Source organism: Colossoma macropomum, unplaced genomic scaffold, assembly GCF_904425465.1.
Source record: "Colossoma macropomum unplaced genomic scaffold, Colossoma_macropomum, whole genome shotgun sequence".
In the NCBI taxonomy this organism is placed as follows: domain Eukaryota; kingdom Metazoa; phylum Chordata; class Actinopteri; order Characiformes; family Serrasalmidae; genus Colossoma; species Colossoma macropomum.
In genome coordinates, this window is record NW_023494792.1 from 24,585,011 (window position 1) to 24,605,810 (window position 20,800).

A 20,800-nucleotide genomic window follows, 5' to 3' on the forward strand; every position below is an offset into this window, starting at 1 on the left:
CACAAAAACACTCAGTTACATCAGTACTTGTACTCTCTCTGTTTCTTAACTGACATTTTTTCTGTGTTTTTCTGTTTGTAAATCTGTGTTTTGATCGGTGTTCGCAGCTCTGTTGGCCTGGACGTTGATGTATTACAGAATGACATGGTGATCTTTCCACTTTCAGCCATCATGATGTGTACATGGAGCTCTAAATATCTACAAGTCTGTTCTCTACATCTACAGTAGTCTCTGTCACAGTATACTACTTCATTAATTGTAAATACTTTGAGATGGTGAACTGAACGGTTATGATATTCTCTTTGTGTATTATTTATTTCATATTTATTTGCAATACTTATCATGTTTTTTTTTGTTTTTTTTTGTTTGTTTTTTTTAAGTTTCATTGGTTTTTGATGCAGGAGGAGTTTTCCATTGTACCACAGCTCATGGCTTTACATAGATTTCACATTTCAGCCTCATCCCAGTATGAAGCAACCCTGATCTTTGATGTTTTTTGCAAATGCAAGTTATATGCTGAATAAAACTGTATGTTATAATTTTATTCCTTCAGGTAAAATCATGCCCAATACATACCTGTTACTTTCCTTCAGCGTAGTCCCTTAGTTGTACTCTACAGGCATGTATGGTAGCTATGCACTTTGTATTGACCTTATTAGAGATATATGAAGCAGGTTTTGTATTTTTTTACATACTCTACTTTTTACTTGTTCTTCAATAAATGTAGCTTGTGATGTTATCGTTTGTTGTTATATGGTTTTGTGCACCAGGCACAGTTCAGGTCATCACTGTTCAATATGTGGACGTTTATAGTCCACGGTACATACTAGAATATGGTGGGGCATTTGACAAGAAGTTGTAAATGACCAGTCCTCACTTATGCTCACGTTTATGAGGAGGCTGAGAGGTTATGAGAGAGCGTCCTTAGCAAAGGTTAATCAGGACAAATGTGAGAGTGTTTGGTCAAAGCCTGAGTGAGAGTTAGTATGGGAGAGGGAGTGTCTGAAGTATTTGAGTATTTATTTCAGCAAAAAAAACTATGAAGGTGTCCTGGAAAAGCTGTCAGTCCTGTTTAAGTGCAATCAGATGTCACCACAGTGGTGCTACACATCGAGTGAGTTGGTAGTAAATAACAGCTGCTTCTATGTTGTGGCACAGACTGCAGTGGACCTGGGGCCGGGTTTACAAAAGCTTCTTAAGAAAAAAACTTGCAATTAAATTAAATGCAATTAAAAAAAAACTTAGGTTCTCAAATATTCTCTTAAGATAATCTTAATTATTTCCTTAAGATTTTCTTAAGAAAATCATTGTTTTCTTATGTAGGCTACGTTGCATTTTACCATGTACCATGAACGATGCAAGATAGTTAATACGAATTCAAACTGTTTTTAGTTTAATTCGCTCAGAAGCCAGTAAAATAGAGGAAAAACGTCAAAAAAAGTCTTTAAAATTTTTTTTAGCAAACAAGAACTAGTGGAAATGGTGGAAGAATCAGCCAACAAGGAAAAAAAATCCTTGGAAAATCTGTTAATTGGCGGATGACGGACAAAGATGAGTAGAGGTAGTGTCCATGATAAATTTAGATGCTCAGTTTGTCAACTTTTACAGCGTAAGACAAGTGTGAGGCTATCCTAAGTTTAAGAAACATAAAAGAACATAAAATTTTGAAGGATACCACTTGATTTTCTTAAGACACTTTCATAAATCCAGTCCCAGCTCTTTTTAATGTTTTCAATTTATAGGTCTAGAGTACAAACCATGTCTTAATAGGCTTTAGCAGACTTGATCATGTGGTTTTGTACACTGCGAATATAAGAGACGCCCTTATTTCATTTAATTTCCTGTAAGAGCAACTCAACACTATGAGTCTGAAAGGATGTGTAGCAGTCAAGAAGCCCTTACTGAGAAAAGGAAACAGACAAAAGAAGCTGCTGGTGTTCTCAGAACAATGGACTGACCACCCCAGAGTCCAGACCCTCAACATCACTGATTGTGTTTGGGATTACATGGAACATGAGAAGCAGAGAATGCAACCAACCAAGACTGAACTTTACAGGAGTGGAAAAATGCCTCCAGCAGATTTCTTTGATAACCTGAATGCCTCCTGAATGAAAGCTGCAATGAAGGCAAAGAGTGGACACACAAAATACTTCAATATTTCAGTTGTAGAAGCTTGTGTGTGATTTTCTGTTAAATTTGTACTGTACTGTACAAAAGCCTTAGGCACCTGAGAAAATTATTTTTATGAACCTATTTAACTCTTCACTCAGATAAACATTTAATATTAGAATACATACAAGCAACGTTAATGCGGTAAATAGTAATTTGATGTATGTTAATGTGTTCACTTAACCCTTGGCAAACCTCCCCTCGTAGCAGCCTGGTATTAATTGTAATTAATATCCCATACCTGGTTTGGCTACTCAGTGCTTCATTAAATCAAGTGTGCTTCTGTGGATTTGAACAAATCTGAAGGCCCTGAGCGTTCAACCAAACCTCTGTTCTTTAAACCATTTCATAAGATATCAGCATCATACTGAAAAATTGACTGGAAATGACAGAAATCTGACTTCAGCACAGAACTGTATGGAGTCTGTTTTTTCTGAACTTTTTGTTACTTTTTACAGATAACGGAGATCAGATTCCTTAACAACTCAACATAGATTGAGGCAAACATGTGATGGTGCACACTTTGCCCTCAGCGGATAGTATGAGTGACCGCTGATCTGCACCCACCATAGCTGATTTTAGATGAGTTGGTTACAGACATGCCCCGATGTTCAATAATATGGCACGCTGCATATGTAGCTCACAAACGTCACTGTCCTTTCATACTCACTGTGTTAGCTACAGTATGAAAGGTCTACCACCTGGCCTGAAAACAAATCTAAGAGAAATCCAAAGACATGAAGCCCATCAAGACTGAAAAAAATCAGGATTATGGAAGTTGATGAAGACAGCTGTGCTGTTATACAGCCATCAGGAAAGTTCAATGACAGACATTCTGTTAACTGGAAGAAAATTTCTTGGAAAAAGAGAGAAATGGCTATATATATTTTGCAACTGATAAAAATATATAGACATTTAGTGAGGCACAATAATGAGAGAGTTTCTCATAATTATGACATAGTATCTGATAATTATGACTTACTTCGTCATTATTATGACATAGCATCTCATAATTGTGGCATGGTATCGCTTAATTCTGATTTAATTTTTCATAATTATGACGGTATCTCATAATTATGACTTACTTTCTCATGAGTATGACATAATATCTCATAATTATGACAGTATTGCATAATTATGACTTACTTTGTTATAGTCATGGTTTACTATTTTATAATAACGAACTTAGTATCATAATTATGACTATCATAGTTATGATTGTCTCATAATTATGGCATAGCATCTCATAACTATGACTTACTTTCTCATAATTATGGCCTACTTTCTCATTAATATGGCTTAGCATCTCATAATTATGAGAACATTTCTTCATTGTAATGAGGCACTAAGTCATTATTTTGACATGCTATATGGTCTTTTTTTCTTTCAAGCGGCGGAAACTCTCTATCTCTCTCTTTCCATCTCTCTCTCTCTCTCTCTCACTGCTTGTGAACGCGCGCGTGTGTCGAGCGCCCCCCCCCCTTGCGTGATGACATCATGATTGGTGGGGCAGCTGCCTGCTTGGCCCTGATGAAGCGCATAAAAAGGTGAGAGGCGCCTCACATTTGGCCTCTCCTAAACAGCTGCCGTGTGTGTGAGTGTGCGCGCGCGCGGGCTCAGCCTTCCCCTCGCTGTGAATGAGTTCTCGTCAGTCAGCACGGCTGGAAACGCCACATTCACACCCAGAGGAGCGCATGAGGTCAGTGACTGTGTGGGTCTTTCTCCTCCCGCATGCAGAGTTAGCATCTTTAGTCAGCGCTCTGGGCTCGTACGGCTTCTTTCCAGCTGAGTGATGTGCATGTTTTATTCAGGCGTGAATTCGGGCTGTGTGTTTCGGCTTCCCTTTGGGGAGGATGATTCTGGAAAACAGTAGGGGAGCGTGGCACTCTGACGGATTTGCTTAGTCAGAGCCAGTGCAAGTTGTCTGTCGCATATACTGTCTTGCCTGAGGTAATTTTTCCAACGTGTAAGTGATAAATTGCAGGAAAAAAGCAACAGTGAACGAAATAAATGTGGTTAGCGTTGTCATGTTTCATTTTATTCGATTTAGGTTGGATATCCCCCTCTTTTCCTCCTCCTCCTCTCAGTGAAAAATGCCTTTCTTGCATTTGCCATTAAATGCACTGTCACTGTGGCTGAAGTCCAGACTTCTAGCTTGAACTGTGTGGTTAAAGCTGGACATCTTCTCCAAGTTAAAACATGTCAGTATTTGGTCAAAGCCTCTGCTGGGTAGCTCCAGCCTTTTCCTGTGCCTGTTCTTGTCTAATGGCATGAGGTAGATTTGTAAATGAAGGTTATGCTGCTTGATAAACACTCATAAAATGAAGACTTGTTTATAGTATCTCTGACCATTTCAGTGAGGATAACCTGAACCTCTGCATGTGCCAGTCCTTAGATTCTTGCAGGTGCCAAATGGAGGTGACCTCCATCACATCCTCATGGTCTCTCCCCCTCGCTTCCTCCCTCTGCTCTAGAAAGACTATGGTTCACCTGCCCCCGTCTCAGGCCTCAGATGCCCTGGCCTCACCAGAGCTGGTTGAGGATGGGGATGTTAGGCAGGATGGCAGCCCAAAGTCTGACTCCCCTCAAGCCTTCACAGCCCTGCAGCTCGCCCTCAACCCCTCCGCCTCCATCTACCACGACTACGACACCTACATCGAGGATGGCCTCATCTGTCTCCAGCATAAGATTCGCAACATTGAGAAAAAGAAGGTGGTGTCATAGGTTTTGGTTTGTGTAACCTCACACACTTGACCCACATTAATGTGTTAATGCTCAGCTGCGGTAAATCATAATGCTTACATGTATAATTTACAGCTGAGACTGGAAGGCTACAGACTACGGCTAAGAAGTGGGGCCTCTCTGAATCCGGACCAAATGGTAGTTTTCTGTATTTAAGCTGTAGCATTTGTGACCTAAATTTAGCTTACATGGCCATGATGTAGATCTTTGCTGTTTCAGGAAGCAGTGTCAAGGTACGATGAAGTGGTCCACAACCTTAAATTTGCCAAAGAGCTGCAGAAGACCCTGGGTGCTCTCACTCAAGATGTAAGAACTGATCTTCTTTAACTTGCTGTTTTGTTGCTGGTGGGGGGGGAGGGGAAGCCTTGTATCTCCAAAATGGAAACTTTACAGAGGATTTGAAGAGAAATTCCACTGTTTTAACACTTTCTGCAGGGTTGAGATGTTAGTCATTGAGTGTTTTTGATGTAAGAAACTTGCTGGATTTCTTTACAGTGGTCGGTGATGGGAACCAAGGGACTTGATGTCTACAATGAAAATACAGCCATTTTATTTGCTATCTAAAACAACCAGTGAACATACTTGTGTTGGAGACTTAACATGGTGGTAAATTTGGGGGAAGACATGTTTTCTTTGGGGACTATTGTGCTTTAAAATGCCCTTAATGTTTTAGGCTAAAAACTTTTAATAACTACCATAAAGCAATGTCTTAGACATCAGGCAGCGTATTAGTAACCAGATTTTGTGCTTTGTATGTATTTATTTAGAGTGGGCTTTTGGAGGCGTGGTCATTCAGATGTCTGGTTCCTATCACCACCACTGTGAACTATGCTGACTCTTTCTCTAGCACAGCATTTCACACCAAACCACTCTGATTAAGTTGCATCTTAACAATTCAGTTATGCTGAAATTTTGAAAAAAATGATAGAATTCCACTTTAAAACAAGTTGTAAAATGTGTTATGAGATTTTTAATAAATTTTGGACTGTTGATTTTCAAATGCAGCGATGAAAGGTTCTGGTGAGACAACCATGATTTTGTTTGATATAATCATTTTAATTGTTTTAACACATGTTCATTATTGTATGTTAGCTGTTGAAGGCTCAAAAGAAGGCTGTGCATCATCAGCAGACTCTGAGGGTGGAGGAGGAGCAGAGGCGATTGAGTGTGATGCTGCAAGTCCAGTACGTCCTCCGCAGTCTCCAGAGGGACGATGTCCGGAGGAGCTTCTGCAGTGCAAGTGAACATGCTAATTTCCTGTCCACACAGGAAGTAGAGAGCCTGCTGGACCTGGCTTCGTTGCTAGGGTGCAAGAGGGACGAGAGCATGAGGTTTGTGGGAGGGACCTTCTTTGGTGTCCCACTGTATAGAGAATGTGTAACATTCAAGCCATGACCAGATGTATGTATGTGAAAATACTGGATAGGAAATTTCCTAAAAACCTTTTAACAGCCGATTCTTTTCACTTAGTTAAGTAAGTTACATCTGATTGGCCATTTATGGGTTTCACCACATCTCTTCATTGCATCTGCAGCTTTTGATTGAATTCTGATGACATGGCTGATTCTAGAGCTGGCTGTCTTTGTCCCTTAGTTTAGAGGATCAGATGGAACAGGCCTCTTTTGTTTACTTAGACCTGCTGGAAGGGAAAGACAAACCAGTTGCTGGCTCAACATGTGAGTTTCCACTGGACTTTTTGTCATTGTTGGCTCAATTGGTTAATTTAGTCAAATACTTCTGGATGCTGTTTTAGTCTTAATGCCTTTGCTTCCCTTTCATGCTAGTAATGCTTAGTTTATTTTACAAGGAACAAAATGCTTATTTCTTCCTAAGATAAGCGTTGGAAGGAGAAGCTGCTAAGACTAGTGGACTGTGGTTTCTTTGATCACATCCCAACTCCTGAAAAAGACACACAAGAGGGTGCTGACAACCAAAAGCCTGATGCTTCCGCCAGACCCTGCAGCCTTTCTGGTGAGGATTTCAGACGTTAAAATGAAGCAGGTAAACAATGCTATACAAAGTTGACTTCTGTCATATGATGGGTTTTCTTTTTTGCAGCACTGGCCAATTTGAATTCGAATGAAGTGCCTTCAAGAAAGGTAGGAACAGTTGAATGCAGCTACTAAGTTACTTTTTCCACCACATTTACAGGTGTTTTCTGTGGATAACCTAATGCTCAGAGCACTAACAGTATAATTAGAGAACTGCTAAGAAACTAGGCACTGCTGTAAGAAGTAGCTTTAGATGAAGACAGTATTCAGTTTTTAGCCCAACACATGAACCATGTGTTCTTCAAAATGAAACAGGTCAGTAACTTTTGAATGATGCCAGTTTCTAAACAGACGCTACCTGCCTGAGACTGACCTCACTGGGCATAGTCAGGAGGAAGAAGAGGACATGCTGACACCAAATTGGAAGGCAGAATTTTTGGCTCTGAAGGCACGGGAACCACCAGACTCTTGGGATATGGAGTTTTCTGATGCTGCGGTGTCCTCCCAGTCAGTGTTGCAGAAACCTTGGAAGGGGGCAGCAGGATTCATACCCAAAACCCCTGTCACTATGAAGAGGCCTGCTGTTGACCCCAAACAGGTGAAAATTACCATTCTGATCGTTACTCACTGGCCACTTTATTGTATCTTGTATCTATGCTTATCCATTTTATCAGGTCCGCCTACCATATAGATGCACTTTTGTAATTGTACAATTGCAGATTATAGTCCATCTGTTTCTCTGCATACTTGCTATCTCTACTTGACCTTGTTCTTCAATGTTAGTGGCACTGCAGTGCTGAGGACGATCTACCATCCAAATAAAACTACTGTGCGGTCCTGACCATTATGAATAGGGTAAAGGGGCACTAATATGCAGAGAAACTGGTAAATTACAATCTGTAACTGTTTTTAACAGTTTTTACAAAGAATGACATTCACCATTGTCTTCTTACTTTGGAATTTCTTTTTAGGTAAGAACTGCATCTACACACTTGAGCACAAGGGTGCAAAAAATTCTGTGGTTTTAAAAACACATCATGAATAATGTAGACTTTTTTTTTTTCCCCCCCTTGGGATCTTTCTCAAGAGCAGACTTTAAGAACCTTGAACATATTGGTGAATGTGGCCCAGTGTTAAATTCATCCAGATTTGTGTTCAAGTTTATCGGCTATTTCTCCTGAACCATGTCTGTTAAGCAGAACTCGCATAATCACTACTTCCCCTTTTGTTACCCAGAAACGGCAGCGGAAAAATAAAGTAAACCAGAGCTCCAAGTGTGTAAGTTGGTCTTCTGTTCTTATGATATACTTTAGCCATGTTTGCTTGTAGCCAGCCAACAAGCTGTCCTATCCAACTAGGATGTTGAAATGGTTGTCCCTGTGGAGGTGTTCAACTCTCCGTCCTCTCTGGCCAAAGATCCCACACTGCGCAGACAGCAGCTGGACCACCTGATGGATCAGATCACAGGGTCCTTTAGCTTCATACAGGTACAGGTCTTCTTGACTGTCTGCTCTCCTTTCATTGAATGCAGCTTCAACTCCTGTTTAAGATCGGTCATGCATCAACAATTTTTATTTATTTATTCTCTGTGTTAGGACTCTTTGCTGGATGGAGAGGCCTCCCCCACTGATGGCCAGTCCAGAAGGCTCCGCCTGTCCCCTGGCTCTAGTACTCTTGGTAAGGTTCTTCAGTTTGTTTAAAGTTTATTTTACACCCCTTTATCAATTTGTCAGTACATGGTTCCTGATTTATTCACTGTCTCTTTTAATAAGGAGACGTCGGTTGAGGAAGAGGAAAGACTGCGCGCATTCTGTGCATTTTAGAGAACTTATTTAATCATTGCTGTTTTCAATATTGGTGAAAAGAGCAATAGGATATTCAGATAAACCTAAATGTGTGCTCACTGTAAAATCTGAAGATGGCCTCCCTTTTCCCCACAGCACAGACAGAGCAGAAGAAAACTCCAGCTGAAATTCTGCCACAGACTCAGCATGTGAGCCTCTTGGTCATCCTTCAAACCTGCCAAAACCATGTTCTGTGCAAGAGCTTTCATGTAAATCTTGCTTATATTTGAGTTGCTTATCTTCTCTGTTTCTTCCTATGCCAGTCCACTCCTCTGCATGCCGGTGTGGTCTCCGGAGAAGGCAAAGGCCCTCTGGCCAATGGTGATCAGACTCTAGACAGCTCAGACTTGGAGCTACAGACTGGGGATTCCACACATGTAAGGCCCTCAATCCAGCCTTCTAGAGAACTTGAACAGCAAAAAGATGCCGAATATCTACAGCAACTTCTGTAACCCATGTTTTTCTGTTGGTCTAATAGTAGCATGTTGAATCACAGATGGTCAGTGCTAAGATAAATAATATGAATGTTTTTGTTGGGATATTTGAACACTATTCTAGAGAGAATGAAAGTACTCAAGTGACTAAAAATGCCTGTCTCTACTATGTGTAATTTGGTTTGTTTTGGCTGTAGGCAAATCAAGATAAAGGCTTCACCTCTCCACCCCTGTACCACAGAGAGTCATGCGTCTCTCTACCTCTTGAAGAGAAGAACTCTAAACAGGTCTGTGTTTATACATATCACCACCTCTACATCCACTTTGCTTTCAAAGAAAGGACGACATGGTCTAGCTTGCTCTGCATCTTCAGTGGATGCACATCCTGTATTCTTAACATGGTGTGTATGACAGACAGGAAAGCTTTGTAATGGAGAAATGCCAACACCTGTCTCAGCACAGACCTTCTCCACCCCACCCAACAGAAGATCTCTCACCTTGAGCAGTGCTTCTCCCTTCAACAGCATGCATTCTGTGAGTGTGCACACATGAGCATAAAAGGATTTCTGAACATTTAGAGCTAGGACAAAGGTGCTCTCTGCTAAAGATCTCTTCTCTCTGGGCCAGGTGTTCTCCGGGGAGGTTCCCATGACTGTGAGCTCTGAGCTGAAGTCTGAAAGTGGCTTTTCAGGCTCAATGTGTCTGAGCTACAGTACACCTAGCACCCTGAGCTACTCTACTGCCAGCACACAGACACCACCTGAATTCAGCCTGCCTCAAGATGACCTGCAGATTGGTAATCCACACACACTTAAAACAAAATGCCTGTCTAAGGGTGCTTCTACATTTGTATCTCCATTCTCTTTGGTCTAGACCAAAGCAGAAAATGATGCATTGTTGGATTTTAGTTGTGGTTTGATAAGAATTCACAGATATTTGATATTAGGCCAAAGTATGTAAGCGAGTTATATTGTTGTAACTTATTGGGCAGATTTCATGACTTCAAATTTCCTAACAGTGAAGGTATGTTGAGAAGAGACAGTGGTTTATTCTGTGTTTGGTCCATTTTGGATGTCTTTGGTTTGGTTTGGTTTGGGGGGGGGGTAAAGATTCAGAATTAATTTTCAGTAGTTTATGAAACCAAATTGATAAGGCAGTTTGCTCAAATTTTAAGCACCTAAACGTTTATTTCCACTGTGTGATGGTGCTGTGCAACTGGCTTTAAATTGTAACGAAGGGTGAGAACTGTTTGGGTGGATGAGACCTTTGCTTCTGTGTAAAATTAGAAGCCATGATGACTCATTATTCACTGTACCATAATTAAAGTATTTTTTGGCCAAAAAGTAACTCTCCCCAAATATGGAAAACAACTTCTAGTATCTCTAAGAAATCAGTACTGTTGAACAGTGTCTCAATAGCAAGTAGGTAAGAGTGATGACTTAATATCAAAGTTTTAACAATTTAACTAGGAAAAACATCAATATTTGCTTAGGTTTGTTCAGGACAGATACTGTTTTCTTAAAGATTAAGGTTGTGGTTTTGGCTGTGGTTGTGGTGTCTCTTATAACTGACCTCTTGAATGTAGCTGCTGGTTGAACAGCACTTATACAATTTCATAGGAAAATCATTCCTTTTTTTTTTGGTATAAAGTGTACGGAAAATGTTAAGCCAATGTAAGGACAGATTTTCAATGTGTTCTCTTGCAGAGAGTGCATACCTGTCAGAGAGTGAGGTCAGTACTACCAGTCAAGTTTATTCATCTCCTGGTCCCTCCTCTGCCCCTCACTCTCAGTCCAGCCTTGGTCAGCACTATTACCCCCGCAGCTCACTCAGAGGTACGACACGTGGTGGCAGGGGACTTCCACACTCCTACCGTTCACCAGGGGCCTCCAGAGGTACTTTCCCTCCTCACTTTCTCAGTCTGTCTCTGTCAGCCTTTCCTTTGGTACATGCTCCCTGGTTTGTTCTTTTTCCTGCTTCATGTGTTCTATTAGTGAATTTTACTTTAAGGGTTTGCTTTGTTGTGGGCTGTATGGTGCTGCTGGGTTAGTATTTACATTTTGATGCAAGATGACAACGCATAAATTCATTAGGAGTTACTATAACGTCTAAAGCTTTATAGTAACTATAAACACTTCTCACTTCTCCTTCCCCTCTGACACTTAATTGGCAGGTGGATATGAGGTTCATCGGGTTAATGTGCGAACCCCTGGTGGAGGCTTCGTTGCTCAGACCCACCGGGAGCCTGGATCAGTGCTTTACAGTTCACGGGTAATAAACTAATTCCTCTGTTCCCTCATCATGCTCATGTAGAAGTGTCTAAGTGTTGATTTGAAATGTTTACAATAACTTGTGTTTTTTATTTTTGTTTATTTATTTTCCTCTCTGTAGGAAAATGGATATCAGCTGAACCATAAGCGAGCTGGAGGGGCAGCAGCTCAGAGAAACAGTTCTGCTGGTATGTGTCTAATTTTACTTATCTCGGATTTATTTAGAGTTCCTAGAATTGGACAACTCTCAGCCTTTTGCACACCCCCCCCCCTTATTTATTTTTTTTTAAACCCAAGTCAAATGGAGCTGTGAATGGATTGACTTCCATAATGGATGAGTTTATTAATAGTCAGTAGGTTAATGTTATGCATTTTTGCCTTCGCCGCCACCATCAACCCTCTGTCCCTGTGTTCACACTTGGTTTTGTGTATTTCTGTGCATGTTATGGGCTTTCTGGTCAATTGATTGTGCACCATTTTTCAAAATGCAAAATCTGTACTTTCTCACACTTTCCTGAATACCACATTGAAGAGGCCAAGTATATCATTGCTGTCAGAGTAAAACATCACATCTTGAAAACTGGAGAAGGTACCATTCTTAACTTTAAGTTAACGTAACAAGATTTTATTCCAAGTAATTCTGGACCATTTCTACTTATGAATTTCTGTAAACAGTGGCAAATTATTTTAGTTTTCAAATTATGAAGGGGGGACACACAAGGCTTTGTTCCGACAGCAACAGTATCCCACAATTCAATGTGTTGGTGACATTCTAACACGTTTCATTAATATCTGAAGAACTAACATGAGAGCGTCTGCGACTACCTGCCCCACACAGGTACATTTCTGCACTTCTAAGTTCAGAAATGCATTACAAGCGTGCACTTCAGCAAAACCACTAACTGCAAGTGTGGACTTTAAGACAATCCACACGCTCTGTCTGTGTAACATGGTTTCTTTTAGGTTGCGGCCAAGCAATAGAAGCTATAGCACCCCCAGTGTTTTCTGTTGGAATGCATCATATGAACATTTTTGGAAATTGGGTTGTATAAAGTTGGGACGTTTGTGCAAAATGTAAATGTAAATAAAAACAAAATGCAAAGTGCAAATCATTTAAACCCTATATTTAATTGAAAATAGTACAAAGACAACAAATCAAATGTTGAAACAATTTTTTATTTTTTTTATTTTTTAAATATATGCCCCTTTTGAATTTGATGCCAACAACACGTTCCAAAAGAAGTTGGGACGGGGGCAACAAAAGGCTGGTAAAGCTGTTTAATGCTAAAAAATACCTGGTGGTTGACAACAGGGCAGTAACATGATTGGGTATAAAAAGAGCATCCCAGAGAGGCTGAGTCTTTCAGGAGTAAAGATGAGGAGTTCATCATTCTGTGAAAGACTGCACAGGCAAATAGTGCAAAGATTCAAGAATGTTTCTCAACTTAAAATAGCAAAAGTTTGGCTTTTCAGCTGCAATACATAATCATTAGAGAAATCTCTATGTAAGGGACAAGGCCAAAAACCAGTATTTGCCGGCTGATCTTGGGACCCTCAGCCGTCACTGCATTAAACAGACATGATTCTACAGTGGAAATCACTGCATGGGCTCAGGAACACTTCTGAAAACTGCTATCAAACAGTTGGTTACTGCATCCGCAACTGCAAGTTAAAACTCTAAAACGCAAAGAAGAAACTGTAAATAAACAGGATCCAGAAACGCTGCCACCTTCTCTGAGCCCGAGCTCATTTAAAATGGAGGAAGCAGAAAAGTGTTGTGGTCTGACAAATCAAAATTTTAAATTCTTTTTGGAAATCATAGGTACTGCATCCTCCAGGCTAAAGACCACTCAGCTTATCAGTGCACAGTTCAAAAGCCAGTATTCATGATGGTATAGGGGTCCATTAATGCACATGGGTGACATGCACATCTGTGAAAGCACCATTAATGCTGAATGATACAACATATCATTGATACAATGATACAACATATGCTGCCATCCAGATGATGTCTTTTTCAGGAAAGGCCAGCAAGACAGTGCTAAACCAAATACTGCATCCCTCACAACAGTATGGTTCTGTATTGAGTCTGGGTGCTAAACTGGCCTGCCTGCAGTCCAGACCTGTCACTACTGAAAACATTTGGCGCATTATGAAATGAAAATTACGACAAGAGACCCCAAACTATTGAGCAGAAATCCTATGCTAAGCAACAATAGGAAACATTTCACTTTCAAAAGTCTCCTCAGTTCCCAAACGCTTAGTGTTGTTACGAGGTGATGAAACACAGTGGTAAATATGCCCCCATCCCAACTTTTTTGGAACATGTTGGCATCAAATTCAAAATATGCATATTTTTCTTTTTCTATTTTTTTGTATGTAAATGTATATTTACTTTTCTACCCTTCTGTTCTGTTTTAACAGCCGGTTGGAGTGACTCCTCTCAGGTGAGCAGTCCAGACCGGGACGGGGCATACCTGCTGGACTCGGGTCACGGCGATTCCCTCTCCATCTCCCCCATGGAGATACCAGTCGCTGGTCAGGGTGCGCATGCTCTGCTGCCCATGCATGTGTACCAGGTGTCCCAGCAGCTCCGTGTGGCTTTCTCAGCCGCGCGCACCGCCAACTTTGCCCCTGGCACTCTGGATCAGCCAATTGCCTTTGATCTGCTGCACAGCAACCTGGGAGACGTCTTTGACGTGTCCTCTGGACGGTTTTCTTGCCCGGCTGCCGGCACCTACGTCTTCATCTTCCACATCCTCAAGCTGGCAGTCAACGTGCCGCTCTACATCAACCTCATGCGCAACGAGGAGGTGATGGTGTCAGCCTATGCCAACGACGGAGCACCAGACCACGAGACGGCCAGCAACCACGCCGTGCTTCAGCTGTACCATGGTGACCAGGTGTGGCTGCGTCTTCACCGTGGTGCCATTTATGGCAGCAGCTGGAAGTACAGTACCTTCTCAGGCTTTCTGCTTTACCAAGACTGAGTGTCCTCATCTAATCTCTGCTATATAGGCACATACAGTGGGGAGGCCAGTTTGGATCCGTTCGGCTCGCCAGTTACATTGCGCTTGTTGCACTTTAAGTCCATATAATGAACTTGCAGTTGCATGCTAAGAGTTCCTGTCTATTAGCTAGTCAGTCTTGGCCCTAATGTTTAGACACTTGAAGTGTGTGCGTGTTTGCTCTTGGGCATTGTTTACATGGTGATATTCTATTTTTTACGGTTACTAAAAGGTTTCATGCTACATACTTATTGCACAAAGTATTAACTGGATGTGGCAGCACCTTGTATTCATTAATTCCTCTAAGACTTCTTTCATTCAGATGTGACTTTGTTTCGGTGCTGAGCGTTTCCTAACTCCACTGACGCCATGAACTCGTTAGCTCATTTTAGATGGGGGATGTTTCTGAGCCATACGTGTGAAGCCATGTCTGCGACTGGTGCCTTTTCTTTCTGATTACTGAGCACTTGAATTGCTTACACAAATGTAGATTTATCTGATAATACTTGACATGTCAAGCACTTTAAAAGGGGACACTTGTGATCGTATGTGTGTGCTAGAAGCGATTTGAACACCGATTGCTAATAAGGTAAACAAACCAAATGGTCCCTCCTTGTGCCTGAATAAAAGATGTTGTGCAGTTTCCCAGTGTGGTGATCTGGTAGTGTTGTTGCCATCATCTGGTGGTGACTTGCTTCTCCCTTAAGAAAATTCCACACACTTTTGGAACTTATAATTGATTATGCAGGGTGTCAGCTGTTGGTCACCAACCCTGTTCCTGGACATCTACCTTTCAGCAGAGTCTAGTTCCAACCTCAGTCCACACCTGCTCCAGCTAATTAAGTTCTTTAGAAGCCCTTGATTGGTCAGATGCATTAGTTTTGGGTAAAGTGGGAAGGGCATGTTAGATACCGGTTGGAATTAAAGTGCGGGAAAGTAGATCTCCAGGAGGAGGGTTGGTGACCGCTGTCATTCAGAGTGGTTTTATCTGAAATGTGCTATACTAGAGCAGCTCAAGTCATAGATATGGTCATAGGAATCGAACATCTGAAGTGTTTAATTACCCTCTAAAAGCTGTCTCACAGAAAGCTTTTAGACAGTGGTTACACATTTGTTGCCTGAAACAGTTAACTTTTTTCGCTGTTCGTTTTGGATAACAAAATAAAATTGCCATATGCAGTTTTGTGTGAAGGTTTAGCCCTTTGAGACAATTTGAATTTAAAAGACCATTTCCAGACCTTTTGCTTATGGCATCCCAGTGTTAATTGCAATTAACATCCTAAACCTGGTTTGGCTAATTAGTACTCCATTTTGGTAAAAGAACTAGTGGTTACTCCGTAATGTAACTTTATGGGTGGTGTTGATTTGCACAGAGGGTGTCTTTAGTGTTTTCAGGCATATAAGCCTGCAGCATCCAACCAGTACTTGCTTATGATCCAGTTCCCCTGATGACTATAATTTTTGTGCCTTTACCAACAGGCATTAAAACTTAGTGTTATAAGCAGAAGTATGAACACAAGCAGTAAGTAGAGGTAATAGTGGCATTAGTTATCATTTGCTACCACCTCCTTTAATTCAGCAAACCATAGCTTGGTGTGTTGTATTTGAGTATTTCCACTAGAGGGCAGCATTATCAAGCACGTAACTCGAACAAGTACTGCTGTCTGCTCTGAGTTGCCAGTTGGTTAGCATTTGCCACATGCATACAAACACGGAGAGCCACCTGAGTGACCTTTTTTTTTTCTTGATTGTAAAGTGTAACTATGTCAGTATAATGCTTTTCTGCTATATATCATGGTTCCTCTGAGCCGTTTTATATGTATGAGGTTGCCACTATACACCGATCAGGCATAACATTTTGACCACCTCCTTGTTTCTATGCTCATTGTCCATTTTATCAGCTCCACTTACTATATAGGTGCAATTTGTAGTTCTACAATTAGACTGTAGTCCATCTGTTTCTCTACATACTTTGTTAGCCCCCTTTTACCCTGTTCTTCATTGGTCAGAGCCCCCATGGACCCTCACAGAGCAGGTACTATTTGTGTGGTGGATCATTCTCAGCACTGCAGTAACACTCATGTGGTGGTGTGTTGTGCTGGTCTGAGTGGATCAGACACAGCAGTGCTGCTGGAGTTTTTAAACACTCACTGTCCACTCTATTGGACACTCCTACCTTGTCAGTCCGCCTTGTAGATGTAAAGCTAGAGATGATAGCTCATCTGCTGCTGCACAGTTTGTGTTGGTCATCCTCTAGTCCTTCATCAGTGGTCACAGGACACTGTTGGCTGGATATTTTTGGTTGGTGAACTATTCTCAGTCCAGTAGTGACATTGAGGTGTTTGAAAACTCCAGCAGCACTGCTGTGTCTGATCCACTCAGACCAGTGCAACACACACTAACACACCACCACCACGTCAGTGTTACTGCAGTGCTGAGAATGATCCACCACCCAAGTAGTACCTGCTCTGTGAGGGTCCATGGGGGTCCTGACCACTGAGGAACAGAGTAAAACGGGGCTAACAAAGAATGCAGAGAAACAGATGGACTACAGTCTGTAACTGTAGAACTACAAAGTGCACCTATATAGTAAGTGGAGCAGATAAAATGGACAAAAAGCATAGAAACAAGGAGGCGGTCATAATGTTAGGCCTGATCTGTGTATAATCTCTCCTCTGTAGTTCCTGCATCTTAAGGGAATCTTGTGAGCCTTCTGTATGGTGTGGGTAGAGTCTGAATCTTATTCTAGACCAGTGGCTTACAGGCTGTGGTATTTCAGAGCTCTTATCCAGTACGATGGTGCAAAGCAACAAAGGCAACATAGGAGAAAGACTCCAAGAGTTACCTGTTTAATGTAATTGTAATTGCTTCTGTGAACTAGAGAAAGGCACAGAATCCTTCAGATACTTGATTCCTACTGACTTGAAAAGCAAAGCAGCTGCTGCAGTGTGCTTTAGAGATTCAAGCCATGTTCTTCGTGTCTTTGCAACAGCAGGCAAACACTGCACACGGGGCTGATTCACAGCACCTTTTGTGCTTCTGCACAGGATCATCAAAGGAAAAACGCTCCTCCAGCCATATGGCCACACCTGTTCCCAAGCCTTTATCATCTCTCAGTTCCATCCTTCTTTAGTGGTGAGCTGGGCCTCCAACCCACAACAGACCCTGTTTCATATTCAGCTCCAAATTACAAATTTAGGGTTTCACTGCAAGAACATGCTTTGTTGCAGGCGGCCACAGGAAATCTGACAGATTGAGAAGCTGGAGGGAAACACCCAGCATCCAGTTTTTGTTCTGTGCTTCGTTTAATGCCAACAACTTGTCAGAGCTTTTCATTGGTGAAGATACTGTCAACACAGCGATACAGCACAGGCCAAAGGGATACAAGGACACAAACACATGACTTTGAAGTTCAGCCAGTGAGTCCTGTTGGGAGCCAAGAGCAAGCAAATCTTAAATTCTCAAGCAAAGTGAAGTACAATATGTTTCCTATGATTCCAACATTTACTGAGAAACTGTTTATAAAGTGAAAGAATTTAGGGATGTAACGATAGGATTTTCTCCCAGTCTGATCAGAGTTCAGATCAACTGATACTGATCTTCCTTTTTTGTCATTTTGGCCACAAAAATATTCCATTACATCCATATTCTGAGTAACTTGAATTGAGCCAAAGCTGTATTTCTCCTGCTGGTGGCCTCTCAGTAATGCCTCATTCAGATATCAGCCTCTCACAGCCACACATCCCTACTGAGAAACAAAGGTCATGTTCACTGTGCTTTCATTAGTCTTTACAGCTACTGCGGGATGAAGCAGAGACCAGGTACAGACAGTGTGCTGAAATCAGTTTGGTCCAGAGACTGTGTTTGTACTGACCTTTCTTTAGTCAGTGTTAATAGATCTAATGTTTCACAGGCTCTTTCTGACTTCTTTGGCTGATACAGCTCCAGATGTATTTGTTATATCTGTGAGAGACACAGAGAATGGCTGAAAGCATCAGGTACCCTTCACATTATCATGAGAGTTTCAAGTTACTTGACACTTTGAATAATTGTATAGTGGCCACATGTCTGGTTTTGAGCTCCATCGTCCAGTGTCTTGTTGGTACTCTTGACTGGATGTTAAAATGTCCAAGTCTTTGTCTAAAGCAGGGGTGTCCAGTCTTATCTGCAACGGGCTGGAGTGGCTGTGGGTTTTCATTCCAACCAAGCAGGAGCACAATGATCAACTGTTTGAGGACTGCGAGCAACTGATTAAACAAGTGGAATCAGGTGTGCTGCTGCTTGTTTCAGTGAAAACCTGCAGGCACACTGGGCCTTTGCAGATAAGACTGGACAGTCCTGCTATGAAGGCATTACATTTGTTGATGCAGATTAGGAGCTGCTCTAGCTCTGCCATTGCACCTCTTTTGTTGAGTTGCAAACAGTGGGTAGCGCTGTTGCCTCACAGCAAGAAGGGCCTGGGTTTGATTCCCGGCCGGGCAGCCAGGGTCCTTTCTGTGTTGAGTTTGCGTGTTCTCCCCGTGTCTACATGGGTTTCCTCCCACAGTCCAAAGACATGCAGTCAGGCTAATTGGACATACTAAATTGCCCCCTGAGTGTGAATGTGTGTGGATGTACAAGTCTGTCCGTCTGCCCTGTGATAGACTGGCGACCTGTCCAGGGTGTATCCTGCCTTCCGCCCAATGACAGTTGGGATAGGCTCCAGGACCCCTTGCAACCCAGAAGGATACGCAGTTTAGATGGTGTGTGTGTGTGTGTGTGTGTGTGAGAGTGAGATTGTGGGCATTACTGTTTTAAACATACTATTTAGTGCAGGCCCTGCGATGGACTGGCAACCTGTCCAGGGTGTTTCCTGCCTTCTGCCCAGAGACTGCTGGGATAGGCTCTAGCCCCCATGCAACCCGGAGGGGTAAGAGGTTTAGATAAAGTGTGTGTGCGTGTATGCGTGTAGTGCAGTAGTGTTTGGATGGAGACTGTTGTGATGGGGTTCAATTACAGCTACTTTCAAACATCAATTAAATATGCATTTATGCAAGTCTGATTTATGCATTGGTTAGCCTAAAAAAGACACAAAAGCAAAAAAGTGTTATCTATTTACTTGTTCATACATTTTAAAGCATTTATAAAGCATTTAGTTCAACATATAATGTTCATTATACAAAATATGACAAAAGAAAAAAACAAACCACCCCAAAAAATGAACACAAATGTAAAACTTAAAAAAACTCCCACGCATCAGAAAAGACAGAACAGGAGGATGTGATAGAAACATATTGGACATTAGCTCTGGTTTCTACCTCAGTACATTTGGGGAAAAAAAAACACTACTTCAGTCTAATTTAATTAGCTATAATCCATCTTATGTTTCAGAAAGAAAGTGGCCACAGACACATTCCAGTGTGAACATGAACTGGGCTTCAACTGTGATTAATTCATCAGGGCTAGTAAGCCATTAACTGTAAAAAGGAAGCAGTGAGATACTTATGCTTGATAAGCATACTTCCTTTAAATTCCAATGTCAGTTTACAATGAGATATTTTCATCATTTGTTTTGATTAAAAATGCGGATTATTGTCTACACTTTGGCCAGTTCATGGACAGGCCAGATTTGCAGTCTGTAGGAGTCAGTAATACATTGATACTGGTGGGGAGATGCTGGCCTTGTGTTAGCTCTAATGGCCACTTCTTCATGAAGCAATAAAAAGCAGAGAAACAGTCAGCCAGTGCAACATCTAGTGTTTATTTCCATCATCAGCCTGGTCTTACATGAATGTGCGTCACACAGACATAGTTTGGCTCTCTCAAATGTGTCTGCAGTGGCAGTTCTAGGCCAGCATTTCACACTGCTCAGTGTTGTAATTTATAACCACTCTGGACAGTTAGTCTGGAGTAAAGACTTTCCAAAGACTATGACTGGTGATATCGTTTTTTTGTAGAAATCCTGTTAAACTCAGTCATTAAGCTATTTTAGATATGTTGAATGGTACTGTACGTCCCACATTTTATGGAGCTCTGGTGACTCACAGTGGGACAGAAAGCGTTTGTTTTTAACAAGCACATGACTTGGCACTTTGGTGATACATGCTGGGGTCAATGAGCTCAGCCACCATAAATCTGAGATTCTATAGAAAAGGATTTACACTCCAGCGCTCACTCTTCAGGACAAAGACACCCCTGTATGATCCTTGCCTACATATAGGAGAGTACATGAGTTAAACAACTGGCTCTTTGCTCTCAAGTTGACTGCAGTGTTGCCATGTGGTGCATCAACTCACCAAACAATTTCTTGCTTTCTGCGATTTATTCAAAGAAATACTATGCCTTTATTGGGGGATATGTTTT

The 20,800-nt window shown here is 41.6% G+C and overlaps 1 protein-coding gene across 1 annotated transcript; it reads left to right on the forward strand.

The window, feature by feature from the left end:
* The first annotated feature begins 3,773 nt into the window (after positions 1 to 3,773).
* caprin2 (caprin family member 2) lies at positions 3,774 to 15,266 on the forward strand. The gene is made up of 21 exons (XM_036575496.1): positions 3,774 to 3,868; positions 4,644 to 4,881; positions 4,987 to 5,049; positions 5,131 to 5,217; positions 6,004 to 6,242; positions 6,505 to 6,587; positions 6,745 to 6,882; positions 6,970 to 7,010; positions 7,243 to 7,500; positions 8,139 to 8,180; positions 8,261 to 8,389; positions 8,498 to 8,579; positions 8,843 to 8,895; positions 9,010 to 9,123; positions 9,378 to 9,467; positions 9,595 to 9,714; positions 9,808 to 9,976; positions 10,887 to 11,075; positions 11,354 to 11,451; positions 11,572 to 11,638; positions 13,875 to 15,266. Exons 1-21 carry the CDS (start codon positions 3,807 to 3,809, stop codon positions 14,438 to 14,440), a joined length of 2,928 nt encoding a protein of 975 aa, XP_036431389.1. The 5' UTR covers positions 3,774 to 3,806; the 3' UTR covers positions 14,441 to 15,266.
* The last annotated feature ends 5,534 nt before the right edge of the window (positions 15,267 to 20,800 follow it).

Bases quoted from the DNA above. Each gene is read 5' to 3' on its own strand.
- caprin2 (XM_036575496.1), top strand. From the start codon at position 3,807: ATGAGTTCTCGTCAGTCAGCACGGCTGGAAACGCCACATTCACACCCA. The intron at 3,869-4,643 runs GTCAGTGACTGT...CCTCTGCTCTAG, and splicing joins CACCCAGAGGAGCGCATGAG to AAAGACTATGGTTCACCTGC. The intron at 4,882-4,986 runs GTGGTGTCATAG...TATAATTTACAG, and splicing joins GCAACATTGAGAAAAAGAAG to CTGAGACTGGAAGGCTACAG.